General features: G+C 41.2%; 2 protein-coding genes across 6 annotated transcripts in view; both read right to left on the bottom strand.

Moving 5' to 3' along the window:
* Positions 1-677, bottom strand: part of LOC131744463 (protein VAC14 homolog) — a 93,809-nt gene extending 93,132 nt beyond the window's left edge. Inside the window, exon 1 of one of the 2 annotated variants that reach the window (XM_067019382.1) lies at positions 272-677. In XM_067019382.1, coding sequence (XP_066875483.1) covers positions 272-375 — 104 coding nt within the window. In that variant the 5' untranslated portion in view covers positions 376-677. The remainder of the gene's footprint in view (positions 1-271) is intronic. The other variant, XM_059043930.2, reaches the window with a different exon arrangement.
* Positions 678-1,311: 634 nt separating this feature from the next.
* Positions 1,312-22,714, bottom strand: part of LOC131744480 (protein VAC14 homolog) — a 93,607-nt gene continuing 72,204 nt past the window's right edge. For 2 of the 4 annotated variants that reach the window (XM_067019396.1, XM_067019394.1), the window contains one exon: positions 1,312-2,028. In XM_067019396.1, the coding sequence (XP_066875497.1) occupies positions 1,889-2,028 (140 nt within the window). In that variant the 3' untranslated portion in view covers positions 1,312-1,888. Of the gene's footprint in view, positions 2,029-5,732; positions 6,496-13,326; positions 13,376-22,714 lie in introns of those variants that run through there. The other 2 variants (XM_067019398.1, XM_067019397.1) reach the window with 2 other exon arrangements.

Below are 22,714 nucleotides of genomic sequence, written 5' to 3'. Positions count from 1 at the left end.
CACCATGCATACATTTCGCCGCTTCGTTCTCACGGCAGCCCCTTTGGGGTACCAGGAGGTTAAATAATTTGGCTCACGTCACACAGTCAGAAGCAAAGCTGGGACTGCCAATCTCCTGCTCTTAAGCACGGCCCTAAGGGCCTGAAACCTGGAGTAGCAACAGTGGCTGCCAAGGCGTGAGGAGCTGCCCGGAGGAGCGGGACCCCTGCAGAGCCAGGACGGAGTCCCGGCTCCGCTCTCCACGACCATCCCGGGTGCCCGCGGCTCTTACTTCTCGATCTCCAGTGCTGCCACCTTCCGCTTTTCGTAGAGCTTGTCATTGAGGGCGCGCACGATGTTGGGCGTGAGCGGCGCGAAATCCTTCTCGGGGTTCATGGTGGCAGCTCGGGGCGATCCCCTGAGCCCCGCGACTCCTCAGCCCGCGGCAGCCCGGGCCGCGCCGGGGCTAGGGAAGTCTGCGGCTCCGCGCTGCCTCCGGCGCCGGCTCATGGACCACGCCGCCCCGGGCCGCCTGTCTCGCTCCGCCGCCGCGCGCCGCCTCGGAACCCAGGCCTGGACACCGTCTCCGTACCCCTGCCCCTGGCCGCCAAACAGCTCACGAGACCCGCTCCCGGACAGCACCTGCCGGGCTCAAGGGGCAGCGGCCATGTTACTCATATCAGGTGACTCTGCAGCAGCTTCCGCCTTCCGCCGCTAGGACCCACCCCTCTCCAGCCACGCCCCCGCACGCATCCGCAGGTGGATTAGCCACGCCCCCACAAGGCTCCACCTTCTCCCATCACACTCCTGCTTGTAGACCCCCAGGGTATGGGTTTTGTTTGAGGCCTGCATAGTAGGGCGTGAATACCATGCACTCCACTGCCTGCACGTGGTAGGCTTGGAACATGGTGGGCTTCTGTACAGGCTCCTGAGAACGAATGGGCTCTTGGAGCCTGACTCGGTTAGCATAATTTATTCTATATCTACTGAATCCACTAGTTCATCCACTGCTTAGTCACCAGCCAGTTTCTCATATGCCCATGATTCCCAAATTAGAGTAACACTATCTTGATTTCGCCATATCCTAGCCACTTGTACTATCATTTAAAAAATATTTTCTCTAATCAACGAACTTAAAAAATTTTTTAATTCCTACTTTAGCCTTGCTTATGCCCTATAATCATGGGTTTGAATAGTGATATATACATATATTTCTAAAACACATAAATTGCAATTGAAAACAGAATAATCTGTCTATTGTGACCCCAAAAGTGGGTTCACCTCTTGGTGGATATTGAGCCAAAAGTTACAACCAAGCCAAAGTTAGGGAGAAGGAAGCATTTATTATTTCTTGCAGCAAGTAAGCAGAACACCAGTGATCTCTGCCAAAGCAGTGTCTCCCCCAATAGCACATTTGGGGAGGTTTTAAGGTAAAGGTACATAGGTATTCATGAAGGGGCCTGAGCAGTGGAGAATTCAGCATAGAATTCAGGTCACAGTGGACAGAGTCCAAGCTTTAGTTGATTGAAGTCACGAGGGTCAACATCTTCATTCCATCCTCCTCCTAGGTGGGGGCCTTAGTTCTTGCAGTACTCAAAGATGTATCAGATTGTTATGTACATCCCTTGAGGAGGAGCTAGGACTCTGTTTTATAGTTGAACTGTTTTTCTTGACTGCTTTTCCTTTCTTCTTGCATTCCCTTACTTCCCTTAATATCAATGATTACTGAGACCTATTCCAGGGCAGGCATTGTGGCCAGATTTAGGTCACAAAACAGCTTAGGCTGCTTCTCTTATGTCAAGAAAGCCTTGCCTGGTACTCTTTCTCCAGGGACCCCATACTCTACCTGCTTATACTACCACCTAAAATCTCAGGTACCAACAGTGGTTGTCACCCCACCATTTGGGACTCAGGATGTGTTATCATGCTCTGATACCTTGGAGGGCTGGGTTACAGACAGCAGAAGCCCCAAATGTGTTGCTTGCAGGCCTCCAGATGGATCCACTAGAAAGCAGCCCCTCCAAGTGCTTTGAAGTGTCACACTAAATCCTGGAACAGAAATTGAAGCTATGTGAAAAAAATTTTAAAAGCATTTTATTGATTCAGTGTGGCTAAAGATACAGTAACAGGGAGATGCATCAGAGTTCCTTATCATAAGCTTCCACAGTGGACAGGGACTTAGGACAAGGCTATATCACAGTGGAACCCAATGAGGATTAATATTGTTAAAAAACAAAATTCAGGGCTTCCCTGGTGGCACAGTGGTTGAGAATCCGCCTGCCGATGCAGGGGACACGGGTTCGTGCCCCGGTCCGGGAAGATCCCATATGCCGTGGAGCGGCTGGGCCCGTGAGCCATGGCCGCTGAGCCTGTGCGTCTGGAGCCTGTGCTCCGCAACGGGAGAGGCCGCAACAGTGAGAGGCCCACATACCGCAAAAAAAAAAAAAAAAACAAACAAAAAAAAAAACAAAATTCAGCTGAGTAAATTTGAGGATCTAATTGGCTTTATTCAACAATTTATGACTCTGGCAGCATCCTATCTAGCAGACAGGAGCTTCAAAGAGCTTCAAAGACTTTTACAGGCAGAAGGGGGAGGGGGCTGGGAAGGAAGTGGATGGGTTCAGGTGTGCCACCATCCTTCGGAGAAGGGGGGTGTTTATCATGCAGATTACCTCACCAGAGCTGATCAGGTAATTCCAGCTTAACTAGTTAAAAGTCACATTCCTGGGAGAAGCTGAAACTACAGTTAGGTTAGATATTAAGTCTTGATTTGCTGACGTGGGTTTAGCACAAGTGACTCGGTTTGGGCTTGTTGCTTCTTTTTTTTTTCCTTTTTAACAATGTGAACATAACACTGGTGGTACTTTTTTCTGAGTGAAAAGCACTCACTTAAAGCTTATAACAGTTTTGAAAATGGAGTGTTATTCTCAATCCACAGATCAGAATCTATGGGACACAAGTGAGGGGCTATAGGTGGGTAGAATTCTGAGATGGCCCCTAAGAGTCCCTCCCTTTTGGGTATATGCCCTGTGCAAACCCCTCCCTTCAATTGTGATTGAGTCTTGTAAATATGATGGACTGTCATTCTAACAAGTATTACCTTATATAGAAGAGATTTTGCAGATGTAATTGAGGCCCCTAATCATCTGACTGTGAGTTACTAAAAAGGGAGATAATTCTGAGTGGGTCTGACCTAATCACCTGCGTACTTAAAAGCCATTAGAAGAGATTTTAAGTGGGAAGGAGATTCTCCTGCTGACCTTGAGAAGTCAACAGTAACAACAGTGAACTGTTTATGACAGGTCATTTGGTAAGGACGTGAGAATGGTCTCTAGTTGCTAAAAATGGTCCCCTGTTGTCAGTTGCCAAGAAAATGGGACTTCAAATGGCTGCAAGGAAATGGATTTTGTCAACAGACTGAGAGAGTTTGGAAGAGACTATTTCCCCAGTTGACTCTCCAGACGAGGATGCAGCTGGCTGGTTCATTAGCAGGGGGTTTTGAAGATGGAATTTTAAGAAAAGGGTTGGCAGGTATCTAAACACATACAGATCTAAGCTTTCATAAATGCTTCTCTGCCTTAAATCTAGAAGAAGAAATTCTTCTTGATAAGCCGGTAAGTTCTGCTGAAGTTTTCTTTTAGATTTTGGAGACAAGAATTTAACAACAACTTTGTAGTTTGTTACAAGATGTGTTTCAAAGCTGTAAGGTTTTTTCTTTTTTCTAAGAACTACTTGTCTGTAGAAAGCCTTATTTCTCCCGCATCATTTCAACAATGTTTACTTTCTTTCATAAATGAGACCTCTGTGAGACCATCAGCATTGAAGGAGATACACATTGAACCATGTTCGGCATCTGGTTTCAATTACTTTAGATTCAAGTGATGATCTAAGAAAGGAGGAGCCTCAGCTGAATTAGTTTTGATTCTTCTAAGGGTTTGGACTCAAAGCACCTGCCCATTTTACCATCCGCCTTCAGATTTAGGGGAGATTAAGAACTTAAGGTAGAGACTCTTTGAGACTGTTACAGAAAATTAAAAAATTCAGGTCTTTGTTCGTTAACTGGTCAGATGGAATTTGGGGGTCAGAAAGAACTAGAATGGTAAAGTTAATTGTAACTCAAGTTGCACCCAATGTTTAAAGACTACTAAATGTGCACGATACAGTAAAAATTCACACGGTAAGAAATTACTAAATGTTTAGCAATCCAAATTTTCACCTTTTTCTGCTTTTAGTACCCGCTCCTCGGGTGGCAAAGTGGACTCAAGTTTCCGTTACCCCTTACCCAACAAGGGGTGGTGGTACTACACGCTTACCTTGGGGAAACAACTTTCACTTTATAACTGGACAGGAAAATCGTTTCGTGAGAGAGAAGGCTAAAGGAAACGGAGGCCGGTGGCGTGACCGTAGCACAGGCCCGCGGTTACTCTTGGAGACAGCCTCAGCCCCAAACCACCTGGACCACCTAACAGGACCGCTTTTCCCGCCTCGCCTCGCCTCTGGCCATTGTCACCACAGCCCGCCCACCCGAAGCCGTCGTCGTGGTAACGCTGTTTGGTCCCACCCCATCCCTTCGCCCCGCCCACTTCCTTGTATATGTGTAGCCAGCCGGGCTTCGATTGGTCCATCCGTCCTTCACTCTGGGAGAGGTTCCGGTCTGCGGGCCTCCGGAACTCATTTGAATTTGTGGCGCCGGGAGTTCGTGAGGTGAGGAATAGAGCTGGGCGTCTTGCTGGAGCCGACAAACTCGGTGGTGAGTGACCCTGAGGGGAGAACGACGATAAGGGCGGCCGAGGTGCAGGACGCTGAGTCAAACAAGCCGCCTCGAGATGGGGGGCTTCAGCTGGGCTGCTTCCCTCCCTGAGGCCGCTCCTCTGTTCGCCTCCTCGCAGCTTCTAGGTTCTTCTCTCACGTCGTTTTCCTCGCGTCTCAGAGACAACGCGCCCGCCCCTCTTCTGTCGCCCCTGGAGGAAGGTTCCTCTTGACGCTCCCTTTTCCTCTTCTTTCGCGGTGTCTCTCAGTTCCTTCCCTCTCCAGTAGCAACCCTCCGACCCTGCCGTACTTACACCTCCCGCAAGCGTACTCGCCTCCCCTCGACCTCTTTCTTAATTATATCCGGCTCTCCATCACCAACACTGTCAGAAACTTTCAACCTGCCCTTGACAGTGTGGAAAAGACTTCTGAGCAACTTGAAGCGCGGTATAAAGCGCTACAGAAATGTAAGTTCTTGTCCCAGTTGTTGACTCTGAATGAGGATGGATTCATATCGAAAAAAGAATTATTTTGTTCTTGGTCGGACCCTGTTGAGACATACATTTCGTATTGGCGTTATGAATACTGTCTAGACCTTAGAACAAAGCCAATAGATCTGTTGGAGTACAAACTTTGAGGCTTGATCCAAAACATAAAAACAACCACTGGTAGAAAAGACTTCTTTTCATTAATTTCTGGTTTATTATGATCTGACTCCCCCCGCCCCCAGCCCCCACGTACTGAATTTCAAATTGAGGTCAGAACCATTTAAGGAGTTTTACAGTGTAAATGGACATTTTTTCCTACGTCCCCTGTGTTACTATGAAAATCTACTTTCTTTCCAGTTTGGTAATTCAACTTCATATTCTGGATGTCCAGCCTCTGGAAACAGGTTCTTAACTTGGGGGTGGTTGTGTGTGTGTCATAGTCCCCTTGAAGAACCACGAAAACCTTGGAGTTTTTTTATAGAATACGACGCATAGAAATTTTATACCAATTTCAGGGAGTTTTATTTTTTTATTTTATTTTATTTTTTTTGCGATATGCAGGCCTCTCACTGTTGTGGCCTCTCCCACTGTGGAGCACAGGCTCCGGACGCACAGGCCTAGCGGCCATGACTCACGGGCCCAGTTGCTCCGCGGCATGTGGGATCTTCCCGGACCAGGGCACGAACCCGCGTCTCCTGCATCGGCAGGCGGACTTCAGGGAGTTTTAAAGTCCACTTTGAAGTATGGATATCCGAAGGACCTCGGTCCAGTTCTAGAGGTTTATTTCTATTTTTTTAAAAAAGTAGAAGTAGTTAAACAGCCAAAGCAGCTAAGTGTTTTACTTCCAAAAAATGGCTGTCATTTAATTTGAGTTGTTTTAAAACTTGTCGTTCTCAAGGAAGTGGGGATTGAGAAGGCTGAAGCAGTTATATTAGTGTTGCCAAACCAAACTTGGACTTGCTCCACCGTGCACAGTGAAGCCAATCTACTGACACTGGGTTGTGGTGAAGGAAAGCGCAGCATTTATTGCAGGCACCAGACAAGCAGTCAAGGTAGGTAATGCTCAAAAGGCCCAAATTCGCTGATGGCTTTCAGGGAAAGGTTTTTAAAAACAGGATGAGAGAGAGGGTTGCCGGGTGTATGATCAGCTCATGAACATTCTTCTAATTGGTTGTTGGTGAGGTAATTGGGAGTCGATATCATTAAAACTTCTGGTTCCAACTGGTCTGGGTCAGCATGCAGTTAGTTAACTTCTTCCACCTGGTGTGGGTTTCAGTATCTGTAAAGGAGCGCGAAGGATATGTCTCAGAACATTATCTGTAGCCCTTAAGGCAGAACTAAATAAAGGTCCTTGACTTTGTTTTATGGCTGAACTATTGTTATTTTGTCTCGCTTGATTGTTTTCCTTTGTTTCTGTATTTTCTCACTTATGATTAAATTTTGTTCTGTGGGACTTGGGGAAGGCCTAGGAGGCTAAAGCTTTTCCACAAACAAGAGGCAGGTGGAGGACGTGGGGGAGGGGAGAATCTGTGCTGGGATAGGCCCCATAGGATCCTACTCAGATACATTAGCAGTAACATAGCTTCAAAATGAGCACTGAGTTAAGAATTTTAGAGAAGAAACTGAAATGCTTTCTAAAGTTATAGGAAAGTCATTCACAGATGAGGGTTTGGGCACACAGGCATACAAGAAGAAAATTGAAAAGTTTTTCTATCTTTTTGAGTAGTTAACATAAAAAGTAGGAAAATTCTTTTTTTATTTCAGAGTTCAATTTGATATTCAATTTAAAAAAATGTTTTATTGAAGTATAGTTGATTTAGTTTCAGGTGTAGAGCAAAGTGAATCAGTTATACATACAAAATTCTTGATCAACAGGGAGTTAAAATAATTTATGTGGCTTAATTTTTTGGATGTTTTATATTAAAATAATTTTTATTGTGAAAAAATAACATGTCCTGAATATAATTTATATTGTCAAGCATTATTTTTTTCACATTAGAACTTTAGTTCACCTGAAACTTAGTTTGTGTATGATGTGATAAATAGCTTTTACTAAAACTCTTTCATTGTTCCGTTGCTGTTTAGAAAACCATGGCTCATGGGCCAAATCTGGCTCACCATCTGCTTTTGTAAATAAAATTCTGTTGGAACACAGGCACATCCATTTGTTTACTTGTCTGGCTGTTTTTGTGCTACAATGTCAGAGTTGAGTAGTTGTGACAGAGACTGACTATATGGGCTTCAAAGCTTAATATATTACTGTCTAGCCCTTAATAGAAAAGCTTTGCCAACCCCTGAAATATGACATCCTTTCCTCACCAATTGGATAATGTCATGTTCCATATAGTTTCAATATATATGTTTGTTTTTGAGCTTTCCTAGTCTGTTGCATGTGTCTAGCTCTGCACATATAACAGTGTTTTAATTACTTTAGTGCTAAAATAAGACAATATCCAATAGGTTAACTGCTTCCCTTACTCCCTATACCAAGTTGTTCTTTGCCTTATTTATTCTTGGCCCTTGGATCCTTCATACTATTTTTTAAAAAATTTATTTTATTTTTATTTATTTTTGGTCGCATTGGGTCTTGGTTGCTGCACGCGGGCTTTCTCTAGTTGCAGTGAGCGGGGGCTACTCTTTGTTGTGGTATGTAGGTTTCTCATTGCAGTCGCTTCTCTTGTTGCAGAGCACGGGCTCTAGGCACGTGGGCTTCAGTAGTTGTGGCACGTGGGCTCAGTAGTTGTGGCTCAGGAGCTCTAGAGAGCAGGCTCAGTAGTTGTGGCACATGGGCTTAGTTGCTCTGCGGCATGTGGGATCTTCCTGGAGCAGGGCTTGAACCTGTGTCCCCTGCATTGGCAGGCAGATTCTTAACCACTGCGCCATCAGGGAATTCCCCTTGATACTAACTTTTATGATCAGTTTATTAAATACCATGAGAAATCTTTTTGGGGTTTCAATAGGAATTGCTTTGAATATACACGTTAATTTGGGAAGAGTTGTCATCTTTACAATATTCAGTCTTTGCATCCATGAACATAGTGTATCCTGATTTTTCTCATGTGTTTTATTTTTTATTTTATTTTTGGCCATGGGGCATGTGGGATCTTAGTTCAAACCCACGCCCCCTGCAGTGGAAGCGCAGCGTCTTAACCACTGGACCACCAGGGAAGTCCCTGTTTTCATATCTTTTAATTAAGATTGTTTAGAGTGTTCATAGGGAGATTGATCTTGGTTTTGCTTTCTTGTGATTGTCTGGTTTTAGAATTAGGACAATGTCTGACTTCTTTAAATGATCTGAGATGTGTTGTATTCGTCTCTATTTCTTGAAAGATTTTGTATAGGATTGGTATTTTTTTGTTAAATATTTGATAGAAAACACCAATGCACCCATCTAGACCTGGCACTTTATTTGTGAGGAGGTTTTAATGAAATTTAAAAAATGAGAGTAAATTTTATTTGCCTTTAACTTACCATTTCTGGCACTTTATTTCTTCTTGTAGATTCAAGTTTTCATCAGTTTTTTTTTCAGTATGAAAAACTTCCTTTCACATTGCTTACGGTATGGCTTGTTGGTAATGAATTCTGTGTTTTTTTAACTTGAAAATGTTTTTAATTAATATATTTTTTAAAGGTGTGACTCATGTCTTGTATTATGGCCGACTTGGCCCTTCCCTTCCTTACCTCTGTCACATCCAGTTCCTTGCCCAGATGTTTGGAATCTTGTCTCTTCTTCCACATCTTCCAAAGCATCAATCCCCACTACTCTACTCTTCTTTAGAGTCAGCTCTGACCTCAACCTCACTTGGGGCTTAAGGTTAAGTTTTTTTGAGAAGGGTGGGAGTAGCGGCATGTGACCATAGAAGGAGGGGCCTGATAACTGGACCCAAAATGACCATCAGTTTTGGACAGGGAAACGTAGGAGATGAGTAGGACAAGACAGACAAAGAAACAGAACACATGGGAGAAGCACATGAGGGCATTTGTGTGCACCCAAAAGAAAATGTGCGAGAATGTACCTGCAAAATTAATCTTAAAGGAACCACTTTTTTTGTTGTTTTGTTTTTTTGGTACACGGGCCTCTCACTGTTGTGGCCTCTCCCGTTGTGACGCACAGGCTCTGGACACGCAGGCTCAGTGGCCATGGCTCATGGGCCCAGCCGCTCTGCGGCATGTGGGATCTTCCCGGACCGGGGCATGAACCCGCGTCTCCTGCATCGGCAGGCGGACTCTCAACCACTGCGCCACCAGGGAAGCCCAAGGAACCACATTTTGTGCCAAAAAAATAGTAAATCCCTGTGTGACCTCAGGCAGTTTTTTTCCTGTCTAGAACATAAGTTTCTCCTTAAGATGAAGGGGTAAACCAAGATGATTTCTGATAACCTTCCAGAGCTAAGATACTGTGACAACGACCTGTGGGTCACAGAATTGATGTGAGTGAATGGACTGCCTTTAATGAGTCTAAACCCTCAGCCCAGGAAGCAGAGATCCAGGGATGAACTGGAGGGTAGGGAAGTGGAGGAGAGAGGAACTTGAGTACAAAACTTTGTGTACATGTGCACTTCTCTGGCAAAGGGTCCAGAACTATCAGCGGGGTCGGTGGCTCAAAGGGTCTGAAGATCAGGATCTTGGAGACTTTTCTGTTTTGGAAACTGCATGACTCTGAGACCACCAAACCCAGCCCTCACCTTCCCTTCCAGCTCCTAGCAAGTCAACAATCTGTTGATCCAGGGAGAGAGGAGGTTTTTAGTTAGATATTTGGAGTCATTCTTATCTTTGTTCTCCTGTATGTAATGTCTTTTATTTTTTTCCCTGGCTGCTGGTTTTTTTAAAAAGTTGGTTTTATTGAGGCTTAATTTACATATGGTAAAATTCACTCTTTTTAGGAATATAGTCCTTAGAGTTTTGATAAATGTAAACAGTTGTAAACTGCCACCATAATCAAGATATAGAGTATTTCTGTAAGTTTATAAAGTTCTCTCATGCTCCTTTATCAATTCTCAGACCCCATACCTATCCTCTAGCAATTGCTGATCTGATATCTGCCACTATAGGTTTGCATTTTGAGAACATCATGTTAATGGAATTCTGTATGCCTTTTACATCTGGCTTCTTTAACTTAGCATAATGCATTTAAGATTCATCCACGTTGTTGCATGTATCAGTAGTTTATTCCTTTTTATGTGTGAGTAGTACTCCATTATACATATGTACCATAATCTGTTTATCCATTAGCCAGTTAATGGACATTTGGGTTGTTTCCAGGCTTTGGCTATTAGCAGTAAAGCTGCTGTAACCATTTGCCTACAGGTCGTAGATCTTTATTTTTGCTGGGTGACTACCTAGGAATGAAACTACTAGGTCATATGATAAGTGTATGTTTAACATACTAAAATACTGCCAAACTTTTTTTCCAAAGTGGCTATTCCATTTGTTTTCCTATCCGCAGCACATGACAGTTCTAGTTATTCTACATTGACATCAGCTCTTGATGATGTTAGTAGTTTAAATTTAACTATTCCATTCCATTCCATTCTATCAGTGTGTATTGATGTTTTACTGTAGTTAAAAATTTTTTAAAAAATTTTGGCTCTGCTGGGTCTCTGTTGTGGCACAAGGGCTTTTCTAGTTGCGGCACGCAGGCTTAGTTGCCCCCCGGCATGTGGGATCTTAGTTCCCCAACCAGGGATTGAACCCACGTCCCCTGCATTGGAAGGCGGATTCTTTTTTTTTTTTTTTTTTTTTTTTTTTAAATTTTTTTGTGATACGCGGGCCTCTCACTGCTGTGGCCTCTCCCATTGCGGAGCGCAGGCTCCGGACGCACAGGCTCAGCGGCCATGGCTCACGGGCCCAGCCGCTCCGCGGCACGTGGGATCCCCCCGGACCGGGGCACGAACCCGTGTCCCCTGCATCAGCAGGCGGACTTCCAACCACTACGCCACCAGGGAAGCCCGGAAGGCGGATTCTTAACCAGTGGACCACAGGGGAATTCCCTCATTGTAGTTTTAATTGCATTTCTCTGAGGACCAATGATGTAGAGCATCTTTCATGTATTTATTTTCTATATGTATATCTTCTTTGGTGGAGCATTATTAAAATCTTTTGCCTATTTTTTGGACAAAATCTTTTGCCTATTTGGACAGCTTTATTGTGTTATAATTAACTACAGCAAATTACATATAATTAAATCATAGTTTAATATGTTTTGGCATATGGATACACCCATTAAATCATCACTACAATCAAATTAATGTACATGCTAGAACATGGATGGACCTTGAAGACGTATGCTTAGTGAAAGAAGCCAGTCACAAAAGGCCACAATACTGTATGAGTGTTTACATAAAATATCCAGAATAGGCAATCCATAGAGACAGAATGTAAATTAGTGGTTGCCAGGCACTGGGACAGGGGAGAATGGGGAGTGGGTATGGGTTTTTTTTTTTTTTTGGAGTACATGGGATTTTGGGGGAGAGGATGAAAATATTTGGAATTAGATACTTGTGATGGCTGCATAGGTTGTGAATATTCTGAAAAACTACTGAACTGTGCAGTTTAAAAGGCAAATTTTATGGTATGTGAATTATATCTCAAAGCTGGTCAAAGAAAGGGAAAAAACTACTAGTTGTGATCCATTTATGGGTTATTCAAACACCATTGTTTATAATTGCAAATACATGGAAACTAAATGTCCATCAGTAGAAGAATGAGTATAGAAATGGTTGCATACTCTCAGAATGAAAAAGTGAAGAAGGTATTAAAATAATGAGTGAAATATGTATCAGTATGATGAACTTCACAATCATAGTTTGAGCAAAAAAAAAGATTGTAGAGTAATCTCTAACAGGTATAATACCAAATTAAAGTTTAAAAATATGTTGGAGAACACAATATAATTTATTAAAAGTATAAAATTGAACATGGGGATCATAAACATCAGTTTCCAGATAGTAATTCGTTGTGGACATAACTAGTGGCACTTACTTGTAGTGGAGGAGGGGAAGAGAGGAAGAATGTCATTAAGGAAGAATTTATAGTGTGTTTAAGCTATATTTGGCAATGTGTTTTTTTTTTAAGCTGTATGATAGGTATATAGGAGTTAGTTTTCCTTGATTTTTACTTTTAGAATATTTCAAATAATTTTTATAAGAAAAGACAAAGGACACAACAAAATGCAGGTAGAACCTGGAAGGAATAAATAAGGTAAAATTTTTCTCCTTACAGAAGAGCACAGGGACTTCCCTGGCAGTCCAGTGGTTAAGACTCCATACTTCCAGTGCAGGGAGACGCGGGTTTAATCCCTGCTCGGGGACCTAAGATCCAGCATGCACGGCCAAAAAAATAAAATAAGTCCTGACTACTCTCAAAAAAAACCCCACAATAGCAAATGTACCACTGAGGATAGATAACAACCAATTGAGAAGAGGATGTTGGGAGAAGACTGATTTGCATTCATGAAGTCGTAATCATATAACTTCTTTTAAAGAAGTTGTGGTTTCCTTTGGAAATACTACATCAAGCAAAAATGTAAAGCAGGATGACCTGAATGCAATTTCACTAATGCATATTTTGTAAAGGGGTTCTGCTCTCAGAAGTCAATCAAGTAGTCTCGGAGGAAAACAAGGATGTGGGGCGTGAGGAAAAGCCATAAGGAGATCTTTCTTACCTGGCAGAGGAGCTCAGTTAAAAGGTAATCACCTAATCAGGAGGTCCCATGAGAAATAGATAACACAGCTGAAAGGAGGGTAACTTGAATGGTTTCTAGTTTGTTGGTATCAGTCCCTATTCTGGTTTTAGGGAATTATAAAGATTTGATCCCTGTCCTCAAGGAGGATAGGAATTTGTTCTAACTACACCATCAAGCCTGTTACCTGGAAAGAGAAATCTTTGTAGAGAGGGCTTTTTTTTTTTTTTTTTTTTTTTTTTTTTTTTTTTTTTAACATCTTTATTGGAGTATAATTGTTTTACAATAGTGTGTTAGTTTTCCCTCTACAACAAACTAAATCAGTTATACATACACACATGCTCCCACATCTCCTCCCTCTTGTGTAGAGAGGGCTTTATAGGAGTTGTAAGTTCAGAGTGCTAGGGTCATTTAAAAAACACTACTCACAGAGAAGTGAAGCAAACAGGAGACCCAAGGGACTTCCAGAAACCCAGACCTGCAGAATATGGATAGAAATTGTTAGAACTCTGTACAGCTTCTTAAATTTAGAGACAGTCTCTGGTGTGGGTTTAATTGTGTCCCCCCCGCCCCAGAACATGTTTAAGTCTTTGACCCTTGTTATTTGTGAGTATGATTTTATTAGGAAATGGGTTTTTGAAGATTTTATCCAAGTTAAGATGAGGTCATACTGGATTAGGGTAGGTCCTGATCCTGTGTCTGGTATCTTTATAAGAGAATGAAGGAGATTTGAATACAGAGACACAGAGAGCACACACACTGAGGGAAGATTCTGGCCACGTGATGATGGAAACAGATTGGAATTACGCTGCAAACCAAAGAACACAAAGGAGTTTCGGCAACCACTAGAAACTAAGAAGAGGGAAAGAGGGAGTCTTCTCTCAAGTCCTCAGAGGGAGCATGGCCCTGCTGCTACTTTGACTTCAGACTTCTAGTCTCCAGAACTGAGAGAGGATACATTTCTGTTGTTTTAAACCTCAGTTTCTATGGTAATTTGTCACTGCTCTCCTAATGCATTCTTCATCTTCATTACTTTTGCTAGGCACTACCTAGTTCCCTACATCAATTAGCAATAGAATACTTTAAAATGCAAATGACTACTGTGCTTGCTTGGTGAGACATAAATTAAAAGAAAAACACTGTGTAGGTAAGATTTTTTGTTTTTGCATAATGGAGGAAAAGATAACCTAAAATACCCTCTCCTACAAACATATATATATGTGTGTGTATATATATATATATGTATATAATATAAAAGTAAAGTCCCCAGGGTCCAGAAACAAAGTGCTGGAAGAAAAGAGCAATAAGCCTGCAGGCTGATCAAACTGCTATACTGAGAGTAAGGAGATACAGGTCTCAGTAATCAAGAGGCTTGAGTTTTATTCTTTTTAATTATTTATTTTTGGCTGCATTGGGTCTTCGTTGCTGTGCACGGGCCTTCTCTAGCTGCGGCAAGCGGGGGCTACTCTTCGTTGTGGTGCGCAGGCTTCTCATTGCGGTGGCTTCTCGTTGCGGAGCACGGGCTCTAGGGGTGCAGGCTTCAGTAGTTGTGCCTTGTGGGCGCATGGGCTTAGTTGCTCCGTGGCATGTGGGATCTTTCTGGACCAGGACTCGAACCCGTGTCCCCTGCATTGGCAGGTGGATTCTTAACCACTGTCCCACCAGGGAAGTCCTGAGGCTTGAGTTTTAGAGGCATACAGCCTCAAGAGATGAGGTCTTGGGGGTCCTGAAGAGTCAAGTGGTTAGAAATCAGATCCCTGCAATTGGCCCTTCTTTATTTAATACAATTACTAATATATTAACAATTAAAAATATGTTGATTTGATATTTACCATCTTATTGTCTCATTTTTTTTTTTTGCTTTCTGTTGGATTGATTTTTTTAAATAATTTCATTTCCCCGTCTGTTCTATATTCTTGATTTATCAAATCTATCAATGCCTTACATTTACTCTCATGTTTTCATATTTTGTTATTATTTTATATTTTAATTTTCTAGATATTTAAAATCCCCTAAGACATTATTGTTATTGTAGATTTATCTTTTTTTGTGACTTTTCATTCTTTCCTGTGTCTCCTAGCTTCCATTGGTGGGATGATTTTCCTTCTGCCTGAAGAATGCCCTTCAATATTTATTTGAATATGGATTTGTTGAGAGATTCTCATAATTTTTCATATATCTGAAAAAAGTCTTCATTTCACCTCCATTGATGAAGGGTAGTTTTGTCAGTTATGGATCGATAGTTTGGTTTTCCCATCCCTTTGAGGGTGTAATTCCATTGTCTTCTGGTTTCTACTGTTTTTCCTTGCAAGTTAGCTATCAGACTTACTTCTTCACCTTTAAAAGGAACTTACCTCTTTGACTCCATTTAAGATTTTCCCTTTTTGATTTTCAGTAGTTTTAATATGGTGTGCCTAGGCGTATATATTTTTTTATAATGCATACTGTTTATCCTTTTGTAGGGTTGAATCATGGCTTGATATATTTTACCAGTTTTGTAAAATTCTTGATCAGTTCTTCTCAGACATAGCTTCTTCCCTCTTCTCTCCCTTTACCCCAGCAAGTTCTCTTGTCCCATTTTCAGTCATTTTCTATCCATTCTCCTCCAACCCTAGGCAACCACGAATGTGCTTTTTGACTTTATAGATTTGTTTTGACTTTCTCTAATGTCATATAAATGAAATTATACAGTATGTCCTGTTTTGTATCTGGTTTCTTTTCTTTAGTATTATGTTTTTGACATTAACTCCTATTTTAGTGTGTATCAGTATTATGGTATTTCTATGGAATGAAATTCTTTTTTTTTTTTTGCTGTGCCGCGTGGCTTGCGGGATATTAGTTCCCCACCCAGGGATGGAACCTGTGCCCCCTGCAGTGGAAGGCGCAGAGTCCTAACCACTGGACCATCAAGGAATTCCCTAGTGTTTCTCTCTATATATTCTAATTTGTTTATCCATTTGTATGTTGATTGACATTTGGGTTGTTTCCAGTTTGAAGCCATTATAAATAAAGCTGCTGTGAACATTTGTATGCAATCTTTGGGTTAAGTACCTAGGAAGTGGAATTGCTGGATCACACAGTAATTGTTCAATTTTATAAGAAACTGTCAAACTGTTTTCCAAAGTATTTATATAATTTTATGTTCCTTTCAGGAATGTATGAGAGTTGCAATTCTCCATATCCTTGTCAACACTTGAAACTATTAATTTTTTGAATTTTAACTGTTCTAGTGGATATTTATATCCCTTTGTGGTTTTAATTTGTACTTTACTGGTGTCTAATGATATTGACCATGTTTTTATGTGTTCATTGGGTATTCAGATAGTGTTCAGGATGTGTCAGTCCAAATCTTTTGCCAGTTTAAGAACTGGCTTGTCTTCTTTTTATGGAGATATAAAAGTTCCTTATATATTCAGTATAAAAGTACTTGGTCAATTATACATGTTCAGAATATCTTCTAGTCTGAGACTTGCATTTTCATTGTTTTTTTTTTTTTTTTTTTTTTTTTTTTTTGCGATACGCGGGCCTCTCACTGTTGTGGCCTCTCCCGTTGCGGAGCACAGGCTCCGGACGCACAGGCTCAGCGGCCATGGCTCACGGGCCCAGCCGCTCCGCGGCACGTGGGATCTTCCCGGACCGGGGCACGAACCCGTGTTCCCTGCATCAGCAGGCGGACTCTCAACCACTGCGCCACCAGGGAAGCCCTCATTGTTTAATGATGTCTCTTCTAGAGGAGAAGTTTTTAATTTTGATGATGTCCAGTTTATCTGTTTATAATTTCATGATTGATGCATTATGTGTCCTAAGAAATCTTTGTCTAACTCAAGGTCACAAAGATTTTCTTTCTGGGATTTATAGTTTCAGCTTTTGTATTTATATCTCTGATCTATTTTGTGTTAATTTTTGTGTGAGGGGAGGGTTAAGATTCACTTCTTCCATATGGATATCCAATTCTTCTAGTATCATTTTTACCTCTCCCAATTGAATTACCATTGATTCTTATAAGGAAGTAGTATCACCTTTTTGAACAACCCTTCTGTGGTAACAATTATAATCTATGAAAAAGATGGAAGTTTAACTACTTGAATAAAATGGAGAACAACCAAAAGCAGGCAGAAACTGAAGGAGCATCTGTTTGGAAAATGGGAATGGCACTGCATGAATTTCCCATGCGTATTACATTTATTACTCCAATATGCAGGCCAAGCTAAAACTTAAATAGGATTTTCAAGAGTAGGATTTGGGGTGACCTCACCATCTGGAAAGTGAGTAAGGAAATGACAGAATCACAAAGGGGAGCTCTAAATTTTGTTTATAAACTCACCCATATCATCACCTGACCCCTGAACTGGGTGTGCATGAGACTGTTTTCAGGCAGTCCGGGTAAATCCAAAAGAGCTGAACAGATACTTCACCTGTTGCCCATCAAAGAAAAAACAGTTTGGTGTTTGACTTCAGCCGAGTTAACTGCTTGTTGCAATAGAAATATCAGTATTCTTCAGAGAACCACAAAATAATTCAGAATCTCTACAAATCATTCAGAATGTCCAAGATATAGTCAAAAATCTAGATATACAAAGAAATAGGAAAATGTGAATTTTGTCCAAGAGAAAAGGCAATAAATAGAATCTGACCTCAACACGATTGAGACGTTGAATTAGAACATAAGGATTTTTTATGCCTTTTTTTTTTTTTTTCTGGGCCGTGTGGCATGTGGGATCTGAGTTCCCTGCCCAGGGATTGAACCTGTGCCCCCTGCAGTGGAAGCGTGGAGTCTTAACCACTGGACAGCCAGGGAAGTCCCTAGAACATAAGGATTTTAAGGCAGACATCATAAGTATGCTCAATATAAAGGGAAATTTGTTGTAATAAAATTAAGAAAAAGGAAATCTCACCAGAGAAGTAGAAACTTTTTAAGAAGCGGTGTGGGACTTCCCTGGTGGCACAGTGGTTAAGAACCTGCCTGCCAATGCAGGGGACACAGGTTCGACCCCTGCTCTGGGAAGATCCCACATGCCATGGAGCAGCTAAGCCCGTGCACCACAACTACTGAGCCTGCACTCTAGAGCCGGCGAGCCACAACTACTGAAGCCTGTGCACCTAGAGCCTGTGCTCCGCAACAAGAGAAGCCACCACAATGAGAAGCCCGTGCACCACAACGAAGAGTAGCCCCTGCTCATGGCAACTAGAGAAAGCCTGTACTCAGTAACAAAGACCCAACTCAGCCAAAGATAGATAAATAAATAAATTTATTTTTTAAAAAAGTGGTGAATCAGTAGATGGGCTTAACAGCAGATTCACATAACAGGAGAGTTAGTGAACTTGAAACAGACCAATAGAAATATTCAACATGAAGACAACAGAAAAAAGACTAATCAAAAGTGAACAGATGGGAACTATACTCAGTATTTTGTATAAGGGAAAAGAATATGAAAAAGAATAATATACGTACATATATATGTGTATATATATCTGAATCACTGTGCTGTACACCTGAAACTAACATGACATTGTAAATTAACTATATTCCAATTAAAGAAAAAGTGAACAGAGCCTCAGTGACACATGGAACAATATCAAGATATCTACTATACACCTAATTTGAGTGCCAGAAGAAAAGAGAGGGGCAAAACAATAGTAAGAATATGAAGAGACAATGAAAATTTACTAAACGATGTGAAAGACATAAATTTACAGAGTGCAATGAAAAGCAGGGCAAATACAAAGAAAATGACAGCAAGGCTTGAGATTGCAGTCAAACTGTTTGAAAACCAAGATTAAGAGAAAATATTGAAAGCATCTAGGGTAAAATGACACATTACTTATAGAACAGAATAGTATGAATTAGCATTCATTTTTCTCATAAACAGCAGAGGCCAGAAACCAAAGGAATGATGTCTTTAAAGTATTGAGAGAAAAAAAAAATCAAACCCTTGTTAAACATTCATTCTCTCTTCAGCAAAAATATCTTTTGAGAATGAAGGTCAAATAAAGCATACTTTATTTATTTATGTTTTTGGCTGCACCGCATAGTGTATGGGATCTTAGTTCCCTGACCAGCGATTGAACCTGTGCCCCCTGCAGCGTAAGCGTAGAGTCTTAACCACTGGAACACCAGGGAAGTCCCCAAATAAAGCATGTTTTAGATAAGTAAAAACTTAGAGAATTTTCTGCCTGAAGGTCTTCACTATGAGGAATGCTGAAGGAAGTTCTGAAATACCTTGGCACCTTTCTTGAAAATCAATCAACCTAATGTGCATTATTCTATTCCTGGACTCACTGTTCTGATTTATATGGCTATCCCTTATGCTGCTACCATATACTGTTTTGAAATTAGGTATAATAATTCTCTAAGTCTGTAATACTTAATATCTAGTAGTGTCCCTCTTTTATTATTAGTCATCCATTTTATACACATCAGTGTATACATGTCAATCCCTCTCTCCTCTCCCAATTCATCACACCCCCACCAGCTGCTGCTTTCCTCGCTTGGTGTCCATACGTTCTCTACATCTGTGTCTCAATTTCTGCCCTGCAAACCGGTTCATCTGTACCATTTTTCTAGGTTCCACATATATGCATTAATATATGATATTTGTTTTTCTCTTTCTGACTTACTTCACTCAGTATGACAATCTCTAGATTCATCCACATCTCTACAAATGACCCAATTTCATTCCTTTTTATGGCTGAGTAATATTCCATTGTATATATTTCCCACATCTTCTTTATCCATTTGTCTGTTGATGGGCATTTAGGTTGCTTCCATGACCTGGCTGTTGTAAATAGTGCTGCAGTGAACACTGGGGTGCATGTGTCTGTTTTTTTTTTTTTTTTTTTTTTTTTTTGTGGTATGCGGGCCTCACTGTTGTGGCCTCTCCAGTTGCAGAGCACAGGCTCCGGACACGCAGGCTCCGCGGCCATGGCTCACGGGCCCAGCCGCTCCGCGGCATGTGGGATCTTCCCAGACCGGGGCACGAACCCGTGTCCCCTGCATCGGCAGGCGGACTCTCAACCACTGCGCCACCAGGGAAGCCCTGTTTTTTTTTTTAACATCTTTATTGGAGTATAATTGCTTTACAGTGGTGTGTTAGTTTCTGCTTTACAACAAAGTGAATCAGTTATACATATACATATGTTCCCATATCTCTTCCCTCTTGCGTCTCCCTCCCTCCCACCCTCCTGCAGGTGTCTTTTTGAATTATGGTTTTCTCTGGGTATATGCCCAGTAGTGGGATTGCTGGGTCATACGGTAATTCTATTTTTAGTTTTTTAAGGAATTGCCATATTGTTCTCCATAGTGGTTGTATCAATTGAAATTCCCACCAGCAGTGCAAGAGGATTCCCTTTTCTCCACACCCTCTCCAGCATTTGTTGTTTGTGGATTTCCTGATGATGTCCATTCTAACTGGTGTGAGGTGATACCTCATTGTAGTTTTGATTTGCATTTCTCTAATAATTAGTGATGTTGAGCAGCTTTTCATGTGCTTCTTGGCCATCTGTATGTCCTGTTCAGAGAAATGTCTATTTAGGTCTTCTGCCCATTTTTTGATTGGGTTGTTTGTTCTTTTAATATTGAGTTGCATGACTTGTTTATATACTTTGGAGATTAATCCATTGTCCGTTGATTTGTTTGCAAATACTTTCTCCCATTCTGAGGGTTGTCTTTTCTTCTTGTCTGTAGTTTCCTTTGCTTTGCAAAAGCTTTTAAGTTTCATTAGGTCCCGTTTATTCTTGCTTTTATTTCTGTTACTCTAGGCGGTGGATCATAAAAGATCTTGCTGTGATTTATGTCATAGTGTTCTTCCTACGTTTTCCTCTAAGAGTTTTATAGTGTCTAGTCTTACATTTAGGTCTCTAATCCATTTTGAGTTTATTTTTGTGTATGGTGTTAGGGAGTGTTCTAATTTCATTCTTTTACATGTAGCTGTTCAGTTTTCCTAGCACCACTTATTGAAGGGACTGTCTTTTCTCCATTGTAAATCCTTGCCTCCTTTGTCATAGATTAGTTGACCACAGGTGCGTGGGTTTATCTCTGGGCTTTCTATCCCGTTCCTTTGATCTATGTTTATGTTTTTGTGCCAGTCCCGTATTGTCTTGATTACTGTAGCTTTGTAGTATAGACTGAAGTCAGGGAGTCTGATTCCTCCAGCTCCGTTTTTTTCCCTTAAGACTGCTTTGGCTGTTCAGGGTCTTCTGTGTCTCCATACAAATTTTAAGATGATTTGTTGCAATTCTGTAAATAATGCCTTTGGTAATTTGATAGGGATTGCATTGAATCTGTAGATTGCTTTGGGTAGTATAGTTGTTTTCACAATATTGATTCCTCCAATCCAAGAACATGGTATATCTCTCCATCTGTTGGTATCATCTTTAATTTCTTTCAACAGTGTCTTATAGTTTTCTGCATACAGGTCTTTTGTCTCCCTAGGTAGGTTTATTCCTAGGTATTTTAATCTTTTTGTTGCAATGGTAAATGGGAGTGTTTCCTTAATTTCTCTTTCAGATTTTTCTTCATTAGTGTATAGGAATGCCAGAGATTTCTGTGCATTAATTTTGTATCCTGCAAGTTTACCAGATTCATTGATTAGCTCTAGTAGTTTTCTGGTGGCCTCTTTAGGATTCTCTATGTATAGTATCATGTCATCTGCAGTGACAGTTTTCCTTTTTCTTTTCCAATCTGTATTCCTTTTATTTCTTTTTTCTCTGTTTGCTGTGGCTAGGGCTTCCGAAACTATGTTGAATAATAGTGACAAGAGTGGACATCCTTGTCTTGTTCCTGATCTTAGAGGAAATGCTTTCAGTTTTTCACCATTGAGAATGATGTTTGCTGTGGGTTTGTCACATATGGCCTTTATTATGTTGAGGTAGCTTCCCTCTGGGCCCACTTTCTAGAGAGTTTTTATCATAAATGGGTGTTGAATTTTGTCAAAAGCTTTTTCTGCATCTATTGGGATGATCATATGGTTTTTAATACTTCAATTTGTTAATGTCGTGTATCACATTTATTGATTTGCGTATATTGATGAATCCCTGCATCCCTGGGATAAATCCCACTTCATCATGGTATATGATCCTTTTCATGTGTTGTTGGATTCTGTTTGCTAGGTTATTATTATTTTTTTTTTTGCGGTATGCGGGCCTCTCACTGTTGTGGCCTCTCCTGTTGCGGATCGCAGGCTCGGTGGCCATGGCTCACGGGCCCAGCCGCTCCGCGGCATGTGGGATCTTCCCGGACAAGGGCACGAACCCGTGTCCCCTGAATCAGCAGGCAGACTCTCAACGACTGTGCCACCAGGGAAGCCCTGTTTGCTAGTATTTTGTTGAGGATTCTTGTGTCTATATTCATCAGTGATATTGGTCTGTAATTTTCTTTTTTTGTAGTGTCTTTGTCTGGTTTTGGTATCAGGGTGATGGTGGCCTCATAGAATGAGTTTGGGAGTGTTCCTTCATCTGCAATTTTTTGGAAGAGTTTGAGAGGGATGGGTGTTAGCTCTTCTGTAAATGTTTGATAGAATTCACTTGTGAAGCCATCTGGTCCTGGACTTTGATTTGTTGGAAGATTTTAAATTACAGTTTCAATTTCATTACTTGTGATTGGTCTGTTTCTTCCTGGTTCAGTCTTGGAAGGTTATACCTTTCTAAGAATTTGTCCATTTCTTCCAGGTTGTCCATTTTATTGGCATAGAGTTGCTTGTAGTAGTCTCCTAGGATGCTTTGTATTTCTGTAATGTCTGTTGTAACTTCTCTTTCATTTCTAATTTTATTGATTTGAGTCCTCTCCCTCTATTCCTTGATGAGTCTGGCTAATGGTTTA

Source organism: Kogia breviceps, chromosome 18 (genome assembly GCF_026419965.1).
Source record: "Kogia breviceps isolate mKogBre1 chromosome 18, mKogBre1 haplotype 1, whole genome shotgun sequence".
NCBI classification, from domain to species: domain Eukaryota; kingdom Metazoa; phylum Chordata; class Mammalia; order Artiodactyla; family Physeteridae; genus Kogia; species Kogia breviceps.
The sequence above is the reverse complement of the archived record's forward strand: the minus strand, read 5'-3'. Positions and strand labels throughout refer to the sequence as shown.